Source organism: Vitis riparia, chromosome 1 (genome assembly GCF_004353265.1).
Source record: "Vitis riparia cultivar Riparia Gloire de Montpellier isolate 1030 chromosome 1, EGFV_Vit.rip_1.0, whole genome shotgun sequence".
NCBI classification, from domain to species: Eukaryota; Viridiplantae; Streptophyta; class Magnoliopsida; order Vitales; family Vitaceae; genus Vitis; species Vitis riparia.
The window spans coordinates 9983484-10003881 of record NC_048431.1 but is presented as its reverse complement, the minus strand read 5'-3'; the positions used below and the strand labels follow the sequence as shown (position 1 = coordinate 10003881).

Here is a 20398-nt window from a genome sequence, read left to right as displayed (position 1 = left end):
TGTAGTCCGGAGGTCTTTTTGTGTATGATTCATTCCACAAATATCAATAAAATACACCTATTCATTTTGTATTCTATTTTTGCCTCATCTTTCACTGGTAATACTGCTTTAAATTAGATACATTCCATGGTCGCTGTAATGGGGTTCCATCCAACTTCTGTAGATGATAGGCTCACTTTCACTTGTTTTAGATACTATGTAGGGGCCTTCCCAATTGGCTTGGAATTTCCTGCCCCTATGTCAGCAGTATTTTCAAAAACTTTTCTAAGGACTAGCGTACCATTTTTGAAGCTTCTGGGCTTTACTTTGCGATTGTAGTGAGCTGATGCCCTTTGCTGATAGTCCTGCCATCCGGATGGCTGCAGTTTCTCTTATTTCGTCCGCCCAGTCCAAATTCTCCCTAATTCTACATTTGCATCATCCTGCCTTCCTATTTCGGTTCGGATAGTGGGTAGGCCAATTTCGGTGGGAATGATTGCGTCCATTCCGTATGCGAGGGCGAAGGAGTATTGCCTGTTGGACGTCCGGGTGTGGTTCGATAAGCCCATAGGACGCGGTAGCTCCTCCACCCATTTTCCTTTGCTTGCTCGAGTCTTTCTTCAAGGCAGTGACTAGAGTCTTGTTTGTGGCCTCCGCTTGCCCATTACTTGAGGATAGCGTGGTGTAGAATATGAGTTCCGAATATTGAGTTCTGAACAGAACTTTCGGAAAATCTTGCTATCAAACTGTGGACCGTTGTCTGCTATGATTGTTTGGGGAATTCCGAAGCGACAAATGATGTTCTTCCATACGAATTTGGTGACATCCTTGTCTTTGATGCTAGCATATGCTTCGGCTTCTACCCACTTACTGAAGTAGTCTGTGGCGACAAGCAGGAATTCTTCTGGGCAGGTGCGGCTGGTAGAGGTCCTACTATGTCCATGCCCCACTGTGCAAAGGGCCATGGACCTGAGATCGTTTTCAACTCTCCCGATGCATGGTAGTATGGGGGCGTGCCTTTGACATTGTCGCATTTTGACGTATGCTGCCGCGTCTTTTTTCATCGTAGGCCAGTAATAACCTTGCGAATGGGCTCTATGTGCAGTGATCGCCCTCCAGCATGGTTCCCACATACTCCCTCGTGCAACTCAGCTAATACATAAAGTACTTCTGAATGTTTCAAACATCTGAGGTAGGGCCTGTAAGGATCGCTTGTACAGGTGCCCTTTAACCAGGGTGAAGCGGGCGGCTTGCACCCGGATCTTGTGTGCTTGTTAGATTCTTCAGGCAGGGTGCCTGTTCGAGGTATTCAATGATATCTTTCATCCACCCTTCGTCATCTGTTTCGCCTGCCTTAATGGTGTTGCAAGTGGAGGTTTCCGTGATGGAAGTTTGGCTTGTAAATATATAGGCAGTAGTATTGCTTCTTTGGTGGGAAGGGAGGCAGCTATACCTGCCAGGGCGTCGGCGCGCGCATTTTCGTTCCGCCTGATTTTTCAATTGTCCACTCTGTGAACCGTTGCAAAGTATCTTTTACTTTGTTTAAGTATTGTGCCATGCGCTCATCTTTGGCTTCGTATTCGTTTTGAACGTGTCTTACCACGAGTTGGGAATCGCTATAGACTCAAGCCTAGAGACGGATAAAGCCAGGGCGAGATCCAATCCGGATAGGATGGCCTCATACTCTGCTTCATTGTTAGAGCTTGGAACCCCAGCCGGATGCTTGCTCCAGCTGTTCTCCGGTTGGGGATTGTAGGAGGACCCTACTCCGGACCGGATGATCGTGAGGCTCCACAACCCGCAATGTCCACCATTGTTTTTCGCTTGATTCGTCATGTTGGATGGGCTTTCGAGAGTATTCCAACACGAAGTCAGCCATTACTTGGCCTTTTATGGACAATCTGGGTTGGAACTCTATTCCAAATTCACTCAACTCTATGCCCATTGAAGCATTCTCCCGGTTAGGTCCGGCTTGTGTAAGATATTGCGAAGGGTTGGTCAGTTAATACGACCACTGGGGTGGCTTGAAAATAAGGGCGGAGTTCTGGCGGCACTTCGAAGAGCTAAGGCCGTCAGTTCTATCTTTGAATATCTGGTTTCAACATCTGCCAACGCTCTGCTGATGTAGTAGATGGGTTTCTGCTCCTTGGCGATGGGCAGCGGAATAAGACAGCGCTAACTGCCCACTCTGAGACAGCCAGGTACACATACAGTTTTTCTCTGGGGATGGGCTGCTTAGGATGGTGGTTGCATGAGCGTTGCTTGATTTTTTCAAAAGCGTTTTGACAGCTGTCTGTCCATCCGCTGGTCCTGCTTTACGGATTGCCAGGAAGAAGGCTGTAGCTCATCGGTGAAACGGGCTATAAAACGTCCTAGAGCGACAAGCTTGCCTGTGAGGCGTTGTAATTCCTTTTTGTTCCTGGGGGTGACGTCTCTACGACTGCCTTGACTTGTTCTGGCTCACCTCTATTCCCCTTTGACTGACCATAAAGCCTAGGAATTTCCCAGCACTCACGCAAAGGCGCATTTGGAAGGGTTCAACTCATGTCGAACTTCCTTAAGAGGTGGAAAACTTCTTGTAAGTGGAGAACATGCTCTTCACGAGTTTGCTTTTGACCACGACGTCATCAATATACACTTCCACTGTGCGGCCAATTAGAGGTTTGAATATCTTTGTCATCAGTCTTTGATAAGTGCGCCAGCGTTTTTTGAGACCAAATGGCATGACTTTGTAACAGTAAAGTCCATGTGGCGTTATGAAGGCTGTTTTTTCTTGATCATCTGGGGCCATGGGGATTTGGTGATATCCGGAGAAAGCGTCCAGAAAGGAGAGCATCCTTGCCCGCGGTAGAATCCACAATCTGATCTATTCGTGGCAAAGGGAAACTGTCTTTTGGGCATGCTTTATTGAGGTTGGTATAGTCGACGCAGACCCGCCATTTGCCCTCTTTCTTGGGTACGACTACTACATTTGCCAACCAGTCTGGATATTCCACTTCTTTGATGAATCTGGCCTCCAGTAGTTTGTCAATCTCCATCCGGATGACTTTTGTCTGTCCGGGTGAAACGTCTACCTTTTGCCGGATGGGTTTTCCATTGGTAAAATGTTAAGCTATGCGAGACTATCGAGGGTGAATTCCTTCATATCATAGTGTGTCCATGCGAAAACGTCATGGTTTTGTCGGAGGATGTCTTGGATGCTCTGGGTTTCTTCGGGCGTTAAAAGGGAACTTATTTTAGTAAGATGAGAATCTTCTTCTGAATTTGTACTGTTTGTAAGGGATCTGCTGCCGGGGGATCTCTGTCCGCCGGATACAGTGACTGCTATTGGTCGAGCGCATGGGTGGATTCGGGGAGGGTTCATTCTCTCCGACTGGTCCTGCTTCTCTTGCTATCTGGTAGCATTGGCGAGCGGCTAGCTGGCTGCCTATAGGTTGGTTGCCCATCTTCAGTGAGAAAGCTCACATCTGATGATATGTGGAGGGGATGGCCTTCATACAGTGTAGCCATGTACGTCCCAAGATAACATTGAAGGGTGATAGATCTTGGACTACCGAAATTGAACGTTGAGAGTGACTGGGCCAGCTTGGACTGGTAGCACAATGTCTCCCAATGAGGTAGTTGATGCCCCGTTGAATCCGGACAAATCCTTCCAGGGTTTTCGAGACGACTAAGTGTGTCCCATGTGGCTTATGATGAGACTTGCGCCAGATCAGCTGAGCTACCTGGGTCATTAAGATGCGTCTTACGTCGAATTTGTCTATCCCCAAGGATAGAATGAGGGCATCACGGTGCGGACGTAATAACGCGTGGGGTCTACTGGAGGAAAAATGATCGTTCCGTCTATGGGGTGCGGGCCTCCTTCGGTTATCCCAGGTCGGATGAATGATACGCTCACGCACCATCGCTTCCGCAACAACCTCTGCCTTTTTCGCTTGGAATTGAGCTCTTCATCCGACGGGCCCATTAATGTAATTTATGACGGCTTTGGGGGCGGCCGGAGCCATGGGGCCCCAGAATCGCGGCCCGGGAGGCATCTCCATCTCTAGCATCTGTACGGAGGTATTGCCTTAAATGACCCGCCTTTATAAGCCTTTCCACCAAATATTGGAGGCTTCTGCACGTCTCCGTTGTATGGCCGTGCTCCTTATGGTAAGCGCATTTTTTGCTATGGTCTCTCCTGGATGGATCCGATCCGAGGGTCTGGGCCACCTGAAATCGGACATGCTCTGGATCATAGGGAGAAGCTTCTCATAAGTTATAGAGAGTGGTGTGAGGGGTGGCATTTCCGGGCGGCTTGGTCCTTCTTGCCTTCGATCGGATGGTCTTGGCCTGTCCGGAGGTTTAGTGCTTCCCTCTGTAGTACCCTTGGATGCCTGTCCGGCCACCAATACTTGCTGGGTGGCTGCCCGTACGTCATCTTCAAGCATTGAGTATTTGTTTGCACGTCGAAACAAGTCGTCCATTGTCATAGGAGGCTTTTTTGCTAGTGACTCAAAAAAGGGAGTGCCTGGGCAAATACATCGTTTGAAAATCTGTAGGACAGCGTCCATGCTGCAAGCTTCCACTTGTAGGACAGCCTGGCCAAATCGTTTCACGAACTCCCTCAAGGATTCGTTATCCTTCATTTTTATGTTTTGCAAGGTGCTGATGTTTTGCTTATGTCGGGCGGAGCATAAGTATTGTCCCACGAAAGCTTCTGAAAGGTCTCTGAAATTATCCACCGAATTAGGAGGTAGGCGATGGAACCATGAAAGAGCCTGTCCTTGCAGACTGGCAGGGAATACTTTGCACAGCAGTGGGTCGTTGCCTATGTCGAGGGTCATGAGCTGTCGATAGTGCATGATATGGTCAAAGGGGTCACTGCACCCATCGTATGTGGAAAACTTTGGTACGAGAAATCCCCTTGGGGGTTCGTAATGAATGATATGAGAGCAGAAAGGCGTGGAGAGCATGTCATCCAACCTTTTGCTAATGGAGCCCATGGGTGGCTCGCTCAGGAGATTTTTCCCAATGGTTCGTACCGCTTGGTGCGGTGGAGCGTTCTGCATCATGGGGGTGACCAAGGGGTCACGGTGCGAAAGAGCGTTCTGTGGCATGGGGGTGACCGTAGGATCATGGTGCACTCCCCCTGCGATGGTCGTCGGTGGCTTGGGCCTGCCAGTTTGCTGGGGGCCCAGTCTCGCGCGCATGGCGCCCGACAATTGGGATCTTCTGTCACGTCGTCTTTTTGACGAGAAGTGGGTGGAATCTGAGCTCTCTTCACGGGGAGCTCGAGGCATAGGCGTGTGTGGCTCATGCGGCCTAGCGCTGCGTGTTTCAGGGATTGCTTCCGCTGTTCCAGGGTAAATCGACTCCTGGTGAGCCCTTGAGTTGGCCACCTGGTCCCGGGAGTGCTGACGACGGGGAACTCCTGTCGACGATGCCTGGATACGTAGTATTGCATTTTCTTCTCTTAACCTCGTCGTCTCCTGGAGGAGAGTTTGTAGTTGGCGCTCGCTCGCTAACTGCCTTCTTTCGATGGCTTGGCGCCATTCAGAATTATCTTCCTCTCTTCTTCCAGATGAATGGCTTTGGGAAGGCGTAGCCATTTCTGCTATTTACTGAATCAGCGAAAAACGTTCCCACAGACGGCGCCAATGTTGAGGCCTCGTATTCTCAGCAATCCTCGTAGTTGCCAAATGGATAAACATACGATCTCAACGAACACGAATTCCTGATTCAGTTGCTCCTGCAAAAGGCGTCCGGACGGGGTGTCCGGACACACCCTCCGACGGTTTTGTCAGCCATGGAAAGAGAGATAAAAGTAGATGGCACAGTTGGCCTTTTTCTAGGTATTGAGGAGCTTACCTTCTTCTTTGTGCGAAGGTTCATATATATACCATTTAGAAACTCTCTCTCCTCCATAAATGATGGAAGGCTTTTTGGTTTACCATGATTGCCACTAGGTGGTGGCAGGGACATCCTCATCCTACGAACGGCTGTCAGAGATAACGGGAAGTGACTAGCTGTCACTTCTGTCTTTTCGCTCTGCAGGTATCAGAATATGATTTGTGACAGGATATCAGAATGACGTAGTGAGGCACGCTTAGTCTGGTCAGCGATCCGGATGAACATATCCGGGTGGAACATGAAAGGTCGCCGGATGCGTAATGGCGGTGGTCCGGGATGAACGTATCCGTGTGGGACATGAAAGGTCGCCGGATGAGTGATGGAGGTGGTCCGGATAGGAAAGCGCGCCACGTGTACTCTTGGGGGAATCCGGATGTGGATATTCCGGGTAGGAACACGTGCCACGTGTCGTCAGGGGACGTGTGCCACGTGTCATCAGGGATGGGTCCCTACAACGACCATGTCACAAAAGACTTGAAATGCATTCCCCAACCTTAATTAAACTTAAAGCCTCTGCCATTGAAAGAAATTGGAATGGATAGTGATAGCTAATAAGGAGGCTTGAACTTCTAACTAGTAATAGCGGTGCTGTCATTAGAGCCACAAGGAACATACCCAACCAACAACATTCATTATCATTATCCCTTTTTTAGTAAGTTGGGAAAGATTTAGACAAAAGGGAGATCTTACCCTTCTGGATAAGATAAATCTTGATTATACTGATAATTATGATTAAGCAGAAGAACAAAGCAAGGAGATGCCTAAGATAATAGGGGCTAGGGGGGAGGAGGAGGGGGTGGAGAAAAGGTGGGAGATAAAGCAAGGAAGCAAGGGATGAGGCCTTTTGTATAAAGGTGCCGGGTGGTGGCATCCAGAGATGTGAAAGGGGAAGTAGGAAATTGGGATAAGGGATTTAGGTATTCAAAGGAGTGCATTAATTCCAAAAACAAATGGGGTGGGAGAAGTGGGCATGAAGGGGGACCCCCCCCTGTAACCAACTCATATCTGGACGTATGTGGAGTATAATATTTGAATATTTGGCTGTGAAAGCATGTAGTGTTTATCTTGGATTGTACAAATTCTCATTAATTGAGTAAACCATGTTTGACCTTATCACCATGTCATTTATTCTCATCTGCTATGCTGGCAAACCAGTGGTTCCCATTGGAAGTGCCACAAATGGGTTGAATGTTGAACCAACCTTTTTAAAACTTTTTTTGACTTATCCATTCTTGAAGATGGGGCCACTGCAGGATGCAGAATTGAGAGAGAGAGAGAGAGAGAGAGCCTCACATGCCTAATCAAATCTCCTCCTGTGAACTTCTCCTTTCATGAAAAGTCAATTAGGCAATAAGCAGCCCAACCCCGGAATACAGAGGTCTTGTTTTGGCACGTTTGGATAAAATATTCATTTTTTTCTTAAATATTTATATTTTTAAAGTATGGTGTTCACACCTAACGTTTCATTTTTTCCTTTATTAGAACAAGATTGGAAAATATATCCCATTCAAATTAAATTTGACTACCACCAAGCCTGAGTTTTCTTTCTTTGGCTTTTCAAATTTGATTACCACATGGGGCTCTCTCACCAGTCACCACTGGCCCTCTCTTCTAAGTCTCTTCATATGATATAAATGAGATTTGAATTCCGGGAAAATCCCAAGAAATAGAGTGAACTGTTATTGTTCCTGCAAATACTGTTCTTGTTATTGGCCAGCCAAAGGGCAGTACTTAGATATTAATATTACAGAATTTGTCGCTGCTAATACTGTTCTTGTTATTGAACTGCCAAAGGATAGTACATAGATATTACATAATAATAATAATTCATTGTAATCAAATCTGGGTTTTTGTGGATCTAGATTAGTGGTTGAGACTTTAAGGGTAACTTTCTTGGAGAGTTTACAAAGAGGTCCCAGTTGATGTTAATATGAAGAGAGAGAGGGAGGGAGAGGGAGAGAGAAAAGGGAGTAGGGGATCCTCACTTTCTCCAATACTTTGAAAGATGACTGTGTATGATCAACCAAAAGAAAAGCTTCAACAAATGGGTGTCTTTCTCAGAACTTGTACTCCATTTCAACAGCATTTGGCCTTCAATTATTCCCACCATCCCCATGGCTTCCTCCCAACCAGAGATGAAATTAGATCAGCCCATCTCATCATAATCACTCCAAATTCACCATTATGGATAGGTTGCTGAGTATAGGATGCTGCAATGCCTTCCATGTTTGGGAACACCATGACATCAATCATGTAATGGGTTTTTTTCCCTATACTTATAATATAACCATGAAAAGAGTTGGCAGTAATTCTCCTGCCTCCATGTCCTGTTCTTCACTTTTCAGCAATTGCAAAGGACCAAAAACATGCCAAGCCCAGATAAAGATTTCTTATTTATTTAATATTGTTTGATAATATTGATATTAATTAATTATTTTTTTTTTAGTTTTAAAAGTATTATTTTCACAATTAGATGGGAATGGGCCTTATTTTTTTGGCCCATTTCCTTCTTTTCCTTTGGGCTGGGCCCTTTCCTTACTTTTTGGCCCAGCCCACCTCTCCTTATTTTTATAATTAATTAATTTATTAATATTATTCCTTGAACAGCTCTCTCGACCACCATCAAACGGTGGCTTTTTCATCTATTGCATAAAATTACAATCACATGTACAGAGGACATTGTCATAAAATCAGACAAGGTAGTTCATCCCCACCTCCAGTGTAGAAGCATGGGGTACACATAGTGCATAGGAGGGCCCCCGAGAGTTCCTCCTCAGAAAATCATACCCGTAATTAATCACAAGCTTCTTCACCATGCTAGACCCTGGCTTTGCTTTCACATATGAGTGACCCAGAATGTAAGCGATCCCAGCCTCCCTAGCCTCCATCAGTTCCTGCAGCTCCTCCCTTGCACCCCTGTCAATCTTTGGACTCTCGGGTACTATAAACCTAACCCTCTTCCTTGGTCGGCCCACTGTTGGAGACCGGATCTCTTTAAGCTCTGATGTTCCAGCCACCTGTGCATTGTCAGCATCATCATCACACATTTTAATCCCTTCTGGATGTGTAGAAGATGACCCAACTACTGTCATTTTCTCTTCATCCTTCTCTGAATTGTCATCCAGACCATTGATTCCCACTTTCCCCGACCTGATAGACTCTGCTACGCTACATACCAGATCCTTCTCAAAATCCAAGTCATCTTTGTGAACATCACGATAACCATATCGCACAATACACCTATAGAGTCTGAACTCTCTCGGACCAATATGACCCACAAGGAACCGTTCCTCAGGTCTAACATGTGGAACTGGGACAGATTTAATGCAGAGAAAGACTAGGACCTGGTGGAAAGCTGGAAGGTTGGTGACAAAGTGCGAGAAAATTGCAGGGATTCCAGACACAAGCTCAGTGTGTATGATGCCAATCCCACGAACCCGTACAATGCCCAGGCTGGGACCCAAGCTCAGTAGCCAGTTGATGGAGATCTTGTTTTGGACATCAAACTCGTATTTCTTTAGCGTGCCATAGTGCCAGACATACATGACTATCAGAAAGATGAAAGCAAGTGCAATAGGAACCCATGCACCTTCAAGGAACTTGATGAGAGAAGCTGAAAAGTAGAGAGCTTCAATCGTGCCAAAGAAGAATATGAAGCCAATTGCAAAGAAGACACTCTGGTGCCAACACAGTACAATAACTAGAGACATTAGGCAGGTGGTGACTAGCATCACAGTTATAACCGCCAAACCTGTTCCAAAATGAAGAACAGGCAAAAGGTCAGAAAAATTTTGCAAGGCTGATAATTAGAATACTTGAGTTGCCTTATTTCTAATAATTAGTAATGTATTCTAATTCACCATGGGATTTAATTTTCACAAATAGGCAGTTGTCAGTGGTCAATTATATTCTTTATAGGCAATTAAAAGATATATGGATGTATGTGAATGTGCAACCCAGTTGGAAGCCATCTGAATAAGTCTGTGTGTGTGGGTGTGTGTTTGCATCCTCCCCTTCCTCCCTCCACTTGGGTGTGGCTGTATGTTTAATAATTTCATACTCTAATTCACCATGAGTTTTAGATTCTCTCTTCACAAACAGAGTTGTTAGTGATGAATTATAATTCTTTATAGGCACAAACAGACGATTGGATAAATGTGCTTATTGTGCAATAAGGTGCAACTCAGTTCTAAGCAATCAGAACAAGTCTTGGTTATTTTGCTCACTTTGTATGTATGTCTTCCTCTCTCTCTCTCTCACACACACACACTCTATGCACTTCAAATATGATCAAGAAAGATTCTTGCCATAAACTATCTTCCCATTTGAGACCTCTTATATCCAAAGCATCTTCTGCACACATAATGGGTTCAGTACAATATATGCATAATATAATATGAGAGTTTCAAAGACCCACCATGAATTGCAGACTTTCCTACTGTACAACTGACCCAAACTAACTGTAATGTGGATGGATGATACTTATGCATGGGTATGCACAGAGACAGAGTATAGATTAGACATTCTAAAAGGAATGAGTTTGGTTCCTACAGGAGGATGATGACCCTTGAACTGATCTTGTATCCTATAACCCTCAACATGGTTAAATCTCTCAGCCCTTCACTAGTTCATATAACAAGCCACCAATACTGTATTTTTCCTTTCAATAAGAAAAAAAAAATGATATATCATGACAGAAACTTAGATGATCAATGATTTTCAGCATTGGCTATCTCCTAATGGGGCACCTCCTGAACCATTTTACATGTTATATATGTCATGCATCCAACCATGGCTCTTAAAAAAAGGATATGCTCGAATCTGGGATTAAGACACAAGACTATACCAAGCATCAATTCATTTTGAACTAAAACCTATGTACTAGCTTGCCCACTGCAATAATAATAAAGCTATATGAGGAATAGTTCTAAAAATAACCACTTAGGAACAGTGGGAATAGTGAAAATAAAATGTAAATGGGGTTGAGATTACTTGTTATGTCCTTGCCATACCAGATGCATTACCCAAGCGGTTTGTGTCTCTGAAACCAATAGTAACAGCCAAGCATAACAGCATTAAGATCCAGTTGATCTCTGGGATGTAAATCTGGCCATGTATTTTGGATGATGTGTGAACTATTTTGACTCTAGGAAAGCAACCTAGAGCAGAGCATTGTTTGATGATTGAGAAAGTTCCAGTGATAATAGCTTGGCTTCCCACTACCGCAGCAAGTATGGCTATTACCAGAACTGGCCATCTTAGTTTCTCTGCCACATGAATATGGATAATTATTTATAAGCTGAAGCTCACCTAAAAATCAAGTTACACATTATCAAGAAAAGAAATCTATGGTATCTACCTGGTACAGAAACATAAAATCCAATCCGGTAATCACTTCCAATGAGATGATGTTGAGATAGATAAGCAGCCTGTCCCATATATGCAAGAATCAAGGATGGATATACGACAGAGGTGAAAGCAATCTGCAGAAACATGAACACATTTGTCAACAATTAGCAGTTAATTACAGACGAAGGAAAAAGACAAACAAACAAAACTAAATATGCTGACATTAGCTTGTGCTCTAGTTAGAATTATTGAATAAAAACAAGCTTGTCCAATTAACTTGTCATAGTAAGAATTATTGTTTTATCTTTGGTAAATCTCTGACACCAAAATAGAAGTGGTTTTCACACCCCAACTCCTTGCCATCTGAGCCACAGAGGAGGTAGTCCTTCTTGAGGTAGAAACTTGTAACTTTCTTAAGTAAACAAATGGAATCTTTCTAATTGTTGAAGTTGCCACAAAAGTACAAGGTACAAGTAATGAAAGACAAAAGGGAAAAGGGGAGGAAAAAAAAAAATTTTTAGCAATAAATTCTTGATACTAAAGAAGAATGTTATTCTTATTGGCATTGGAAAATAGAACCTATACAGACTCTCTGATTATCACCTAAACAGTCAGCACCCCAATATTCACAAACAGTGTAAGAAGGGTGTGTCAGTAGACTGGACAGCATCAGTAAGCACTTTGAATTATGTTAAACTTCTGACTTATTTATGTTTCTGATCAGTAAATTTGGAGTGAGATGTCAAGCATTTTGTCTGGCAGGAATTTCCTGGGGTATATTCAAATTCTGCATCCAGCAAAGGAGGCACCATTCCTTGCTCCAACTACACGGAGTAGAATGTTAATATTCGAATTTAAGAGTTTGGAAGTTCAATATAGTTTATCCTGGTAAATCTTGGAGCACAACCCACTAAGGTCCTGGTTGGGAGGATTGGGGATTGTGTACAAGGGTCATGGAGCATGTGTTCCTGAAATTGACCACCCTCATCTCACAAAACCCACCAACCTTTATCCAGGTGATATTAACTCTTTAACAAGCAATGTAACAATTACTCAATTAGCACTTCAACATGGTGGATTTGAAGGGGCAAAATATAACTAAAACTTCAACCTTTGAAACAAAAGAATAAGAAAAATTCATTAAAAAAGGGAGAAACAAGTGAAAGCCACTTCATCTATAGTTTTGTTAAATATTCACAATCAATACATGGTGTCTTCCTAATGGCAGGCCCTTATTGGGTCAGAATATACTTACAGATATAGCCACCCACCCTAATTGCATGTTGGGTCCAATATTCGATTCCAACAACTACTAATGTTGTGGAAACCAAAGACAAAGGTTTCCTGTTGACAACCCTTGCTATAATGACCTACTAGGACTAATATTTGATCCTAACAACTGCCAAGGTCAAGGAGTCTAAACACTTATATGAGACAAGCCCTATTGACATCCATAGCGATGTTTAGAATTTTAGAACAATCTTGAAATCTTCCCTCCCCAGTACTAAACCATAATAATAATAAAAACCAAGCGAGTTAATACAAGAAACATGAAAAAATGAGAGAACCAAGATAAACTTCATAATAGGTATTGACTTGTGTGCCTCCTATTGGATTGTAAAGCTTGAATCAGTATTATTATGTTATGCAGAGGATGTCGAGGGTCGTTCCCCACTGAGTTTGCAAGGTTTGAAGGGGGCAACACCCATGGATAATTTATTTATTTATTTATTTATTTATTATTATTGAATGACAAGTTTTGCTCTACTATATTTAACCCTCTTATGATTTAAGGTTTCATTAGAGAGATAAAAATTGTATGTAGTAGAAATTGTGAGGAGAAGAAGAGCCTTCACCATTGTAACCCTTCTATCTTTGTTTTATTAGTAGATTCTGAAGTGTTGGTGCGCTTTGTGAACATAGGGATCACATTGATCACCAAACCATGTTAAAATCTCTTTTTCTTTTTTCTTTTAATTCTATTTGTGTGTGTGTGGTTGTGTTAACACTTCCGGTGCTTTGACTCCAAAAGATGGTTTTGTATATCAAAATACACAGGGCAAGTGCCAAAATAAGCTAACAAATTCCCCTGAAGTTTTGAAGTTGCTGCTTTGCAGCACAAATATTACTAGCTGCCCATTTCTATGGAAGAAAGATTTAAGGCAGACACTTACACCTGCAACAGGATGTAAACTCAGGTGACGAGTTCACAACTTCTTTTCAATTAAAAATTGGCCCGCTGCAATGAAGGGAAGTATCAAATATCATTTTAATCAGATAATGATCAACATGTAAGTGGCAGGTGCTAATTACGACTGATCTGAAAAATACTGCAACAACGAACTTCATGAAAGTGCATTACAGATGCTAATAGGGAAGTTGAGATGCCAGGTGAGCAACTTGCCCTCCGATTGTGGGAAAAAAGAAGAAGCTGAAGATAGGTACAAACAAGGCTCATAAAAGGGGCTTCTGGGAAAATTTTAAACAACCTTAAAAGTTTAGAAAATAAAACTAGCTAGTTTTTAGTCAGATGGTTTTTCCCCATGGAGAATTAGCCAAACATGTCTCAGGGAGAATTATCAAAAAATCGTCAGTTAATGTACTCACTAAAAATACATACCTTGATTGATAACTGTGAAAAGTGCCCAAGATCAGCAAACATAGCTTCTGAACCTGGAGCAATGGAAGTGGGTATTAGGAAAAAGAAAACCAGTTTGATTGTAAATGCCATAAAATTCACAATTAATCATATGCATGCACATTTACCAGTTATACACAACAGGATTCCCCCCAAGGACATCCAACCTCCTCTTTGAGTTTTCTTCAAAAATGTGTACATGTAGTATGGAGACAGTGCTCGATACACATGAGGGTTCCAGTGAAAAATATTATATAAACCAATCGCACTGATACAAAAAAGCCATGTGACTACCACAGGTGCAAATAAGAATCCAACCCTGTGGGTACCATAATGTTGGAGAGCAAACAAGCCTATCAGTATGATGCATGCAGCTGGAACTTCTACATCTGCAAAATTATCAAGATGTTAGGAGTATTAAACTACAGGCATATGATAGTGTAAAAAATTGAACTTGCTGTTAATCCTCTATAAATCATCAATCACAAGTATTTCTATTATCAAAGTTCCTATATTATTGACATTAATATTCACTAATATGTAAAAGAAGATTTAAATTTTTTTTCTTGAATATTATAGCAACTTAAGCATATGATCAAATACACCACGGTTGCCATGATATTAGGACCCAACTTCACAATTCATCATAAGGATTTCTTTTTCCCTGCTGATGACAGTAAGATATTAGACCAAACTTCAGCATTTGTCACAAGCGTTGGGTTGCCACTACAAACTAAAGAAAGGTCAGGTGATATTTCAACAAGCTGAAATTCTATAAAATTTCAATAGGACAGCATGTCAGTCCAGGATTAGGCAAAAGAACTAAAAGAATCTGCATGTCCAAATAGTTTCTTGAGATTGCTGCGAACCATGATTATATTCAGGCCTTCACTGGTCTTCATTGGGTAACAAGTAAGGCTCTTCAACAAAATAAACAAAAGACTCCTTTTAAAAAATATTGGCTTGCAAGAACTAATTTCTAGAGTTTGAGGTTCCCTTGGGCACCTATTTTCCATTCCATCGCTATCTTCGGATTCTCTATGTATGTTAAATTTTATTCGTTATCACTCTGGAATGTCAGACAAGTGGAGAGTATTGCGATGACTGCCCTTGCTAGATGGTACTTAATCAACAAGAGATGGGAGAAAGTGGATCAAAGATGCCTACAATGAGTCCAGGTGATGGAATCCTTGAAAACATTTTAGTTATACAAATGCTGCAGGATTTATGATGATCAGATCAGATCAATGCAAGAAGGCAATGGCTAAATGGTATAACAATGCAGTTATGACTGAGGTAAACAAAGTCTTACCCACCTAGGAACAGTGGCAAAAACACTCTTTGAGGGGTAGCTGAGTGATTGCAGATTGAAGCTAGTGTTGACACTCTAAAGAGAGGTAATTACCATTTGAACCAGGCTACGAAGAAACGTAATAGGGGAGAGGACCAAAGATGTAAAAGAGGATGAATATGTACAGGTGGAAGTTCACACTAGCACAGCACTCTTTACATGGTGACCATTTGTTCAAATACCAGCTAAGCCCTTCCCAAGTTTTTTGAACATTTAATTTCATGGTCACTGTTTCATCAGAGGGCCTGAAATTATCATTAAACTCAATTAACTATCAAAAGATTGACAACATTTTTAACTGGGAAGGATGCAGGATCTATGTTACTTTTACTATTTTACAGCTTGTAAGCATAGAAGATTAACAAATCACCAATGCATGGACTCCCCTCATCTTTGCAAACTTCTTAGTGTTGTTTTACTTAATAATAGGTACAAATTTGCCAATTTAAACTTCACTGAATCTACAAATTTCCTTTCTGGACGTTGGGATGGCTTCTTAAATTTATTATAAGTAACATGGTCAAGTTCACACTTCTTGTCAGGGACTTATCAGCCAATTTTGCCAAACATGCATAAGTAAATATCACATGCTACAGTGAACGTGGGGCAGTGGCTTCTATAATGGCTCAGACAAGGCACTCTTCACTGAAGTTGGGCTCTGTCTCATGTGATTTATGACAGTTTTTGGATGTCACTTAGTTGTCTAGTTCATCACAATTCAGGAAAATATAAATCCCAGATTTGAATGCTTCCCCTATGATCTACTCCTTATTCAATCCTACAACTTCTTCCCATGTTCCAAATTAAATGGACCTTGTATTATTCATAAGAGTTCAGTTACAGAGACATTCCATATGCTCTGTACTGCATAATCTAAGCCATATCTGGTCACATTTGCCTATGGACATAATTGAAAGGATGACATCATCAGTTGCTCTGATTCAACCAAATCTCATCACTGAATTTTCTCCATGATGATAGGAGCTGAATAATCACCATAATTGCAGCAGCTGAATTATCTCTGTGACTATAGCTGTGTGCATCCTGTGTTTACAACAACCTGGCTTTGGGAACTTGCTCATAATGTTTTATCAGCCATTATGATAAATGATGATGGGTTGTTTGACACACTGGATTAGCATGGAGGAAGATATGAACTCGCTAGAGCAATGTGTGCTCTGATACCATAAAGACTGTAAATTGAGTGTAAAGGAATCTCATCATATTTACAGTTGAATCATCTTCATCTATACAATATACATTGGAAGAATGAAAGAAAAAAAAAATTACAGGCCATAATTGATGGCATAAACACAGGATGCACACAGCTACAGTCACGACGATAATTCAGCTACTGCAACCATGGTGATTATTGAGCTTCTATCATCATGGAGAAAATTCAGTAGTGGGATTCAGTAGAGTTGGAGCTACTATGGTGTCTTCCTCTCAATAATTACTAACCTGAAAAACTACATATATTGCTTGAATTCTAGGGTCATTTGTTTCCTCTGCTTATTTCAATTGATTTCAGTTTCGTATAACATTTCCACACAACAACTTCACATTGCAGCAAGCACAATATGTGTAAGAATACAAGCAAAGGGGAGAGTATTCTCAAACAAGGTTCAGTTGAAGAGCAGTACTCTAAGGCATCAACATCCACCATAAAAGTTCTTGCTGATTCAAATCCCTATTGATTCTGTTGCCTCTGATGCATGAATCCTCTTTATTTAAACTACAACAGTTTGGGAATTTCATTTGTCATCTAAGGGAGAGAAGGCATTAATAATCCAACAGAGGTAAGCATCATAAGTTTTCCAGAACATTGGTAGGGAACCTTAAGTCAACCCAATAAACCAGAGGATCTAATAGGTCGAAAGAAAGATTCACTGCATCAAATCTAAAGAAAGGTTGATTATGCATCAGCCTGCATCAAGCTTGAATCTTATTCTCTCCTTTTGATAAGACATCACTCTTGATTTGTACTTGAGCAAATTTGCAATTCTATGAACAAGAAGTTTTGCATTTTCTTACAGCTAAACCTGCCATGATGCATAACTAAAGAATCTAAGTGTTCCTCCTTCCCAAACAGGCAAATAGTACTATTCATTTGTATGAATTTCTAGAGGTTTTCTGGAGGCTGTCAGTAGTGTAATATGAATTTAAAATCCCTTGCAGCAAACTGCCAGATGAGCTGAAAACACGCCCTTGCAGTAACTTTGAATACTATGGGTTTCTAAATCAACTTGAAGGTAGATTCTGACAGCATCAATGTGGTTCAAGATTTTGTTTGGGAAGAAAACTAATATTTTCTGCAGTTTGGGGATGGCAACAACATTCTAGGCGTAAAAATTTTGGGAAATCAGGCCTATGTTGAAAATCTTGGACCCAGTAAACAAAACCCAGCTTGACAGTGTACCAAAATCTACAAATTCAGGTCTCAAATGAATTCAGGTCAGGAGACATGTTCACCTAAATTTAGAAATTACTGAGAAAAATTCACAAAAATATACGGACACACCAAACCAAGAACTGGAACTGTTTGAGCATAATCTGCGCAAATATCTTGATGCTGTCAACTTATGAGAAATCATTCTAGAAATATCCGAAGATCAAGTTGCAGAATGATAAAAGTAAAACAAATCTTACATTTGTGATGCTCTTTCTCCATTGAAAGCTCGAGGCCCGACACCGCAGAAAAAACTGCACAATGGCCCCCCAAAGATCCCGTGAGTTGAAAACACCTAATTTCACAAGTCAGCCAAAAAAACAAAAAAGAAGTGAAAATACCAGAAATGGCAGGCGTGAGGACTCCATCACCAATCACCATGCAAGTCCCAATCAAGGCCAGAACCAGCAAAAATCTCTGCAACACCCTATGCTTCTCTAGTGCAGACTTCAATCTTGACCCGAAATTTGGAGTTTCGGTTGACCCAGCACCATCCTTCTTGTATTCTGAGAGCTCCTCATCAGCAGACTGACAATTGGGCAATGAGTTGACTCGGGCGTGTCGACAGAGCAACGAGTAAAGCGCAAAGGTCCCTCCTTCACCATTATCGTCGGCTTTGAGAACAATGAATACGTATTTGAGCAGAGGAACCAAAGTCAGAGTCCAGAAAACGAAAGACAAAACCCCATAAATCTCTTCGTTCGTCTCCGAGTGTTGAATGTCTTCAGCGAAAGTGCTCTTGTAGACATACAAAGGAGAAGTGCTCAAATCCCCATACACAACGCCTAGACTCTGGTACGCTAAGGTCAAAACAGCCCTCCACGATTCCTTCTGCAACAACAACACGGTTAGCAAAGATCACGCGGCGTCCTTCTCAAACACCCAAAAAAAAAACGCAAATTCCTCAACACCCATCTCACCTTAGCATGATTCGCATGAACCCCACCCTCCAGATCCATCATGGGCCGCCTCAAACCCCTCCCAACACCATTTCCACCGCGAATTGGAGAGATTCAACGATGACCCATTTCCCCTCTTACACTAATAAACAAACCAGAAATTGATTGTTATATAGTTTATTAAACAAGTATGCCATATAACACAACAGTTCAACAACCCTCAACCTCAATAACTATATATAGCAAAGAAGAAGGAAAGAAACACGAAGAAAAGGCCACTACCCAGTACAAGAAATATATTGTTTTCGTGGAGGGAGTGGTTGGGACTGGGAATCGGATCACAATATAATAATATTATTTAGCGTGCATCGGTTTTGTAGTTTGTGAGCTGCTGGTGGTGGTGGTGGAGAGGTTGGGCTTTGCGTTTTCTTCCGTATTTTGTATTAACAAACAAATGTAGTTTACTCAAGGGATCTGCATCTACTTCTCCCACACTTGCCTTTCTTCCCCCTCTGCTGCCTCTGGGCTCACAAAGTCGGAATTCAGCAGCTCATATGCCCCCTCAGAAACTCTCTGATTTCAGTGTGTTTGATCCCCAGCACATTACCAAGTCAAGAATGCAGCACATATGGCAGTCATCCCCTAGCTTGCTTATTTCTAGTTGTTTTGAACCTATTTTTCCTACCTAATATAGATATATATCATAAAAGTGACATGTTTTTCTATATTCTACTGCATACCAATCCAATGAAATCAACAAATCATATGCTTTCCCTATTCCTTTTGTTTGTGGATAGAAAAATTTATGATCAAGGGATAAGTGTTGTGACTAGTCCATTTTTGTAAGGTAGTCATTCAAGTGACATTACAACAAAATATGATCAACAAACATTTTACAATTTTGCAAAAATTCTAAAAGAAAATAAAAATGGAGAGAGATAAGAAGAGTAGGATGTGGGCTTGTAAGTAGTAGAATGTAGATGTTACTAGACTGTGATTGGTTCATTTTTGGAGCTCATTTTTTGGAGCCCTTCTGAAAGGGATTGGCTCAATGATTGTGGGTTCCCATCAAAACCCATCATGGGTGATCTTAGTTGATTTAGTTCATTAATACAATTTCATCATTCAAATTCAAGCTCATATACCTTTCAATATGACCCCCCACCAAACAAGAAAATATTTGAAATCACCTTGATTGATTTGATGGGATGATTGGATAATTGTTTGCATATCTTTCATTGTTCACAAGTTTGATTCTCTCAATTTACTGAAAATGTTAATCAAGCTTATCATTGGCATACTTTATTTGTTAATCAAGCTCCTCATTATTATAAATTTATAATGTTAGAACTTAGAAATATGGCTTTAGGAATTAAATTTAAAAAAAAAAGAGGATAGATATTGATGTTGTGACAATGTAGTAATACACCATTGTATTAATTTTAAAAAATGCCCATAAATAGAAATTTAAAAAAAATTATTTAAATTAAATGAATTTAATAAAGATTAAAAGGGTTGGTGCCAACTCCCATGCAAAAAAAGAAGCAGAGAAGAGAGAAACTAGAAGGGTCCAAAAGAGGGACTAGGGAGTGTCCCAAAAAAGTCGGGTATTCCACAAAGAGGCCTACAAGTGTCCCCAGATACCTCATGCCACAGTTACTCTCGTAGCGTGTATCCCACTCGCGTCCACGTCAATCCCTTTTCATGTCCATGTGACTGTTCTGTGTGGAAGTGGAAAAGTAATTTTTTCTTTCACCGATGCAATCTTTTAGTCACGCTAATTTTTATTTTATTATTATTTTTTTTTAAATTGTCTTTAACGAGTATGATTCTAATTTTAA

The 20398-nt window shown here is 41.5% G+C and overlaps 1 protein-coding gene across 2 annotated transcripts; it reads right to left on the bottom strand.

The window, feature by feature from the left end:
* Positions 1-8463: 8463 nt before the first annotated feature.
* LOC117916688 (potassium transporter 6-like) lies at positions 8464-19241 on the bottom strand. Of its 2 annotated transcripts, XM_034832845.1 has the most exons (9): positions 18840-19241; positions 18579-18699; positions 18000-18489; positions 17859-17912; positions 13987-14247; positions 13841-13893; positions 11231-11354; positions 10884-11138; positions 8464-9622 (listed from the first exon to the last, which is right to left on the bottom strand). In XM_034832845.1, exons 2-9 carry the CDS (start codon positions 18618-18620, stop codon positions 8562-8564), a joined length of 2340 nt encoding a protein of 779 aa, XP_034688736.1. In that variant the 5' UTR covers positions 18621-18699; positions 18840-19241; the 3' UTR covers positions 8464-8561. The 2 variants fall into 2 exon arrangements, with proteins under 2 accessions (XP_034688736.1, XP_034688729.1); XM_034832838.1 differs by having other exon boundaries at positions 18579-19241.
* Positions 19242-20398: the final 1157 nt, after the last annotated feature.

Bases quoted from the DNA above. Each gene is read 5' to 3' on its own strand.
- LOC117916688 (XM_034832838.1), bottom strand. From the start codon at position 18,620: ATGATGGATCTGGAGGGTGGGGTTCATGCGAATCATGCTAAG. The intron at 18,490-18,578 runs GTGAGATGGGTG...TTGTTGTTGCAG, and splicing joins TTCATGCGAATCATGCTAAG to AAGGAATCGTGGAGGGCTGT. The intron at 17,913-17,999 runs GTATTTTCACTT...GCCATTGTGCAG, and splicing joins CCTCACGCCTGCCATTTCTG to TTTTTTCTGCGGTGTCGGGC.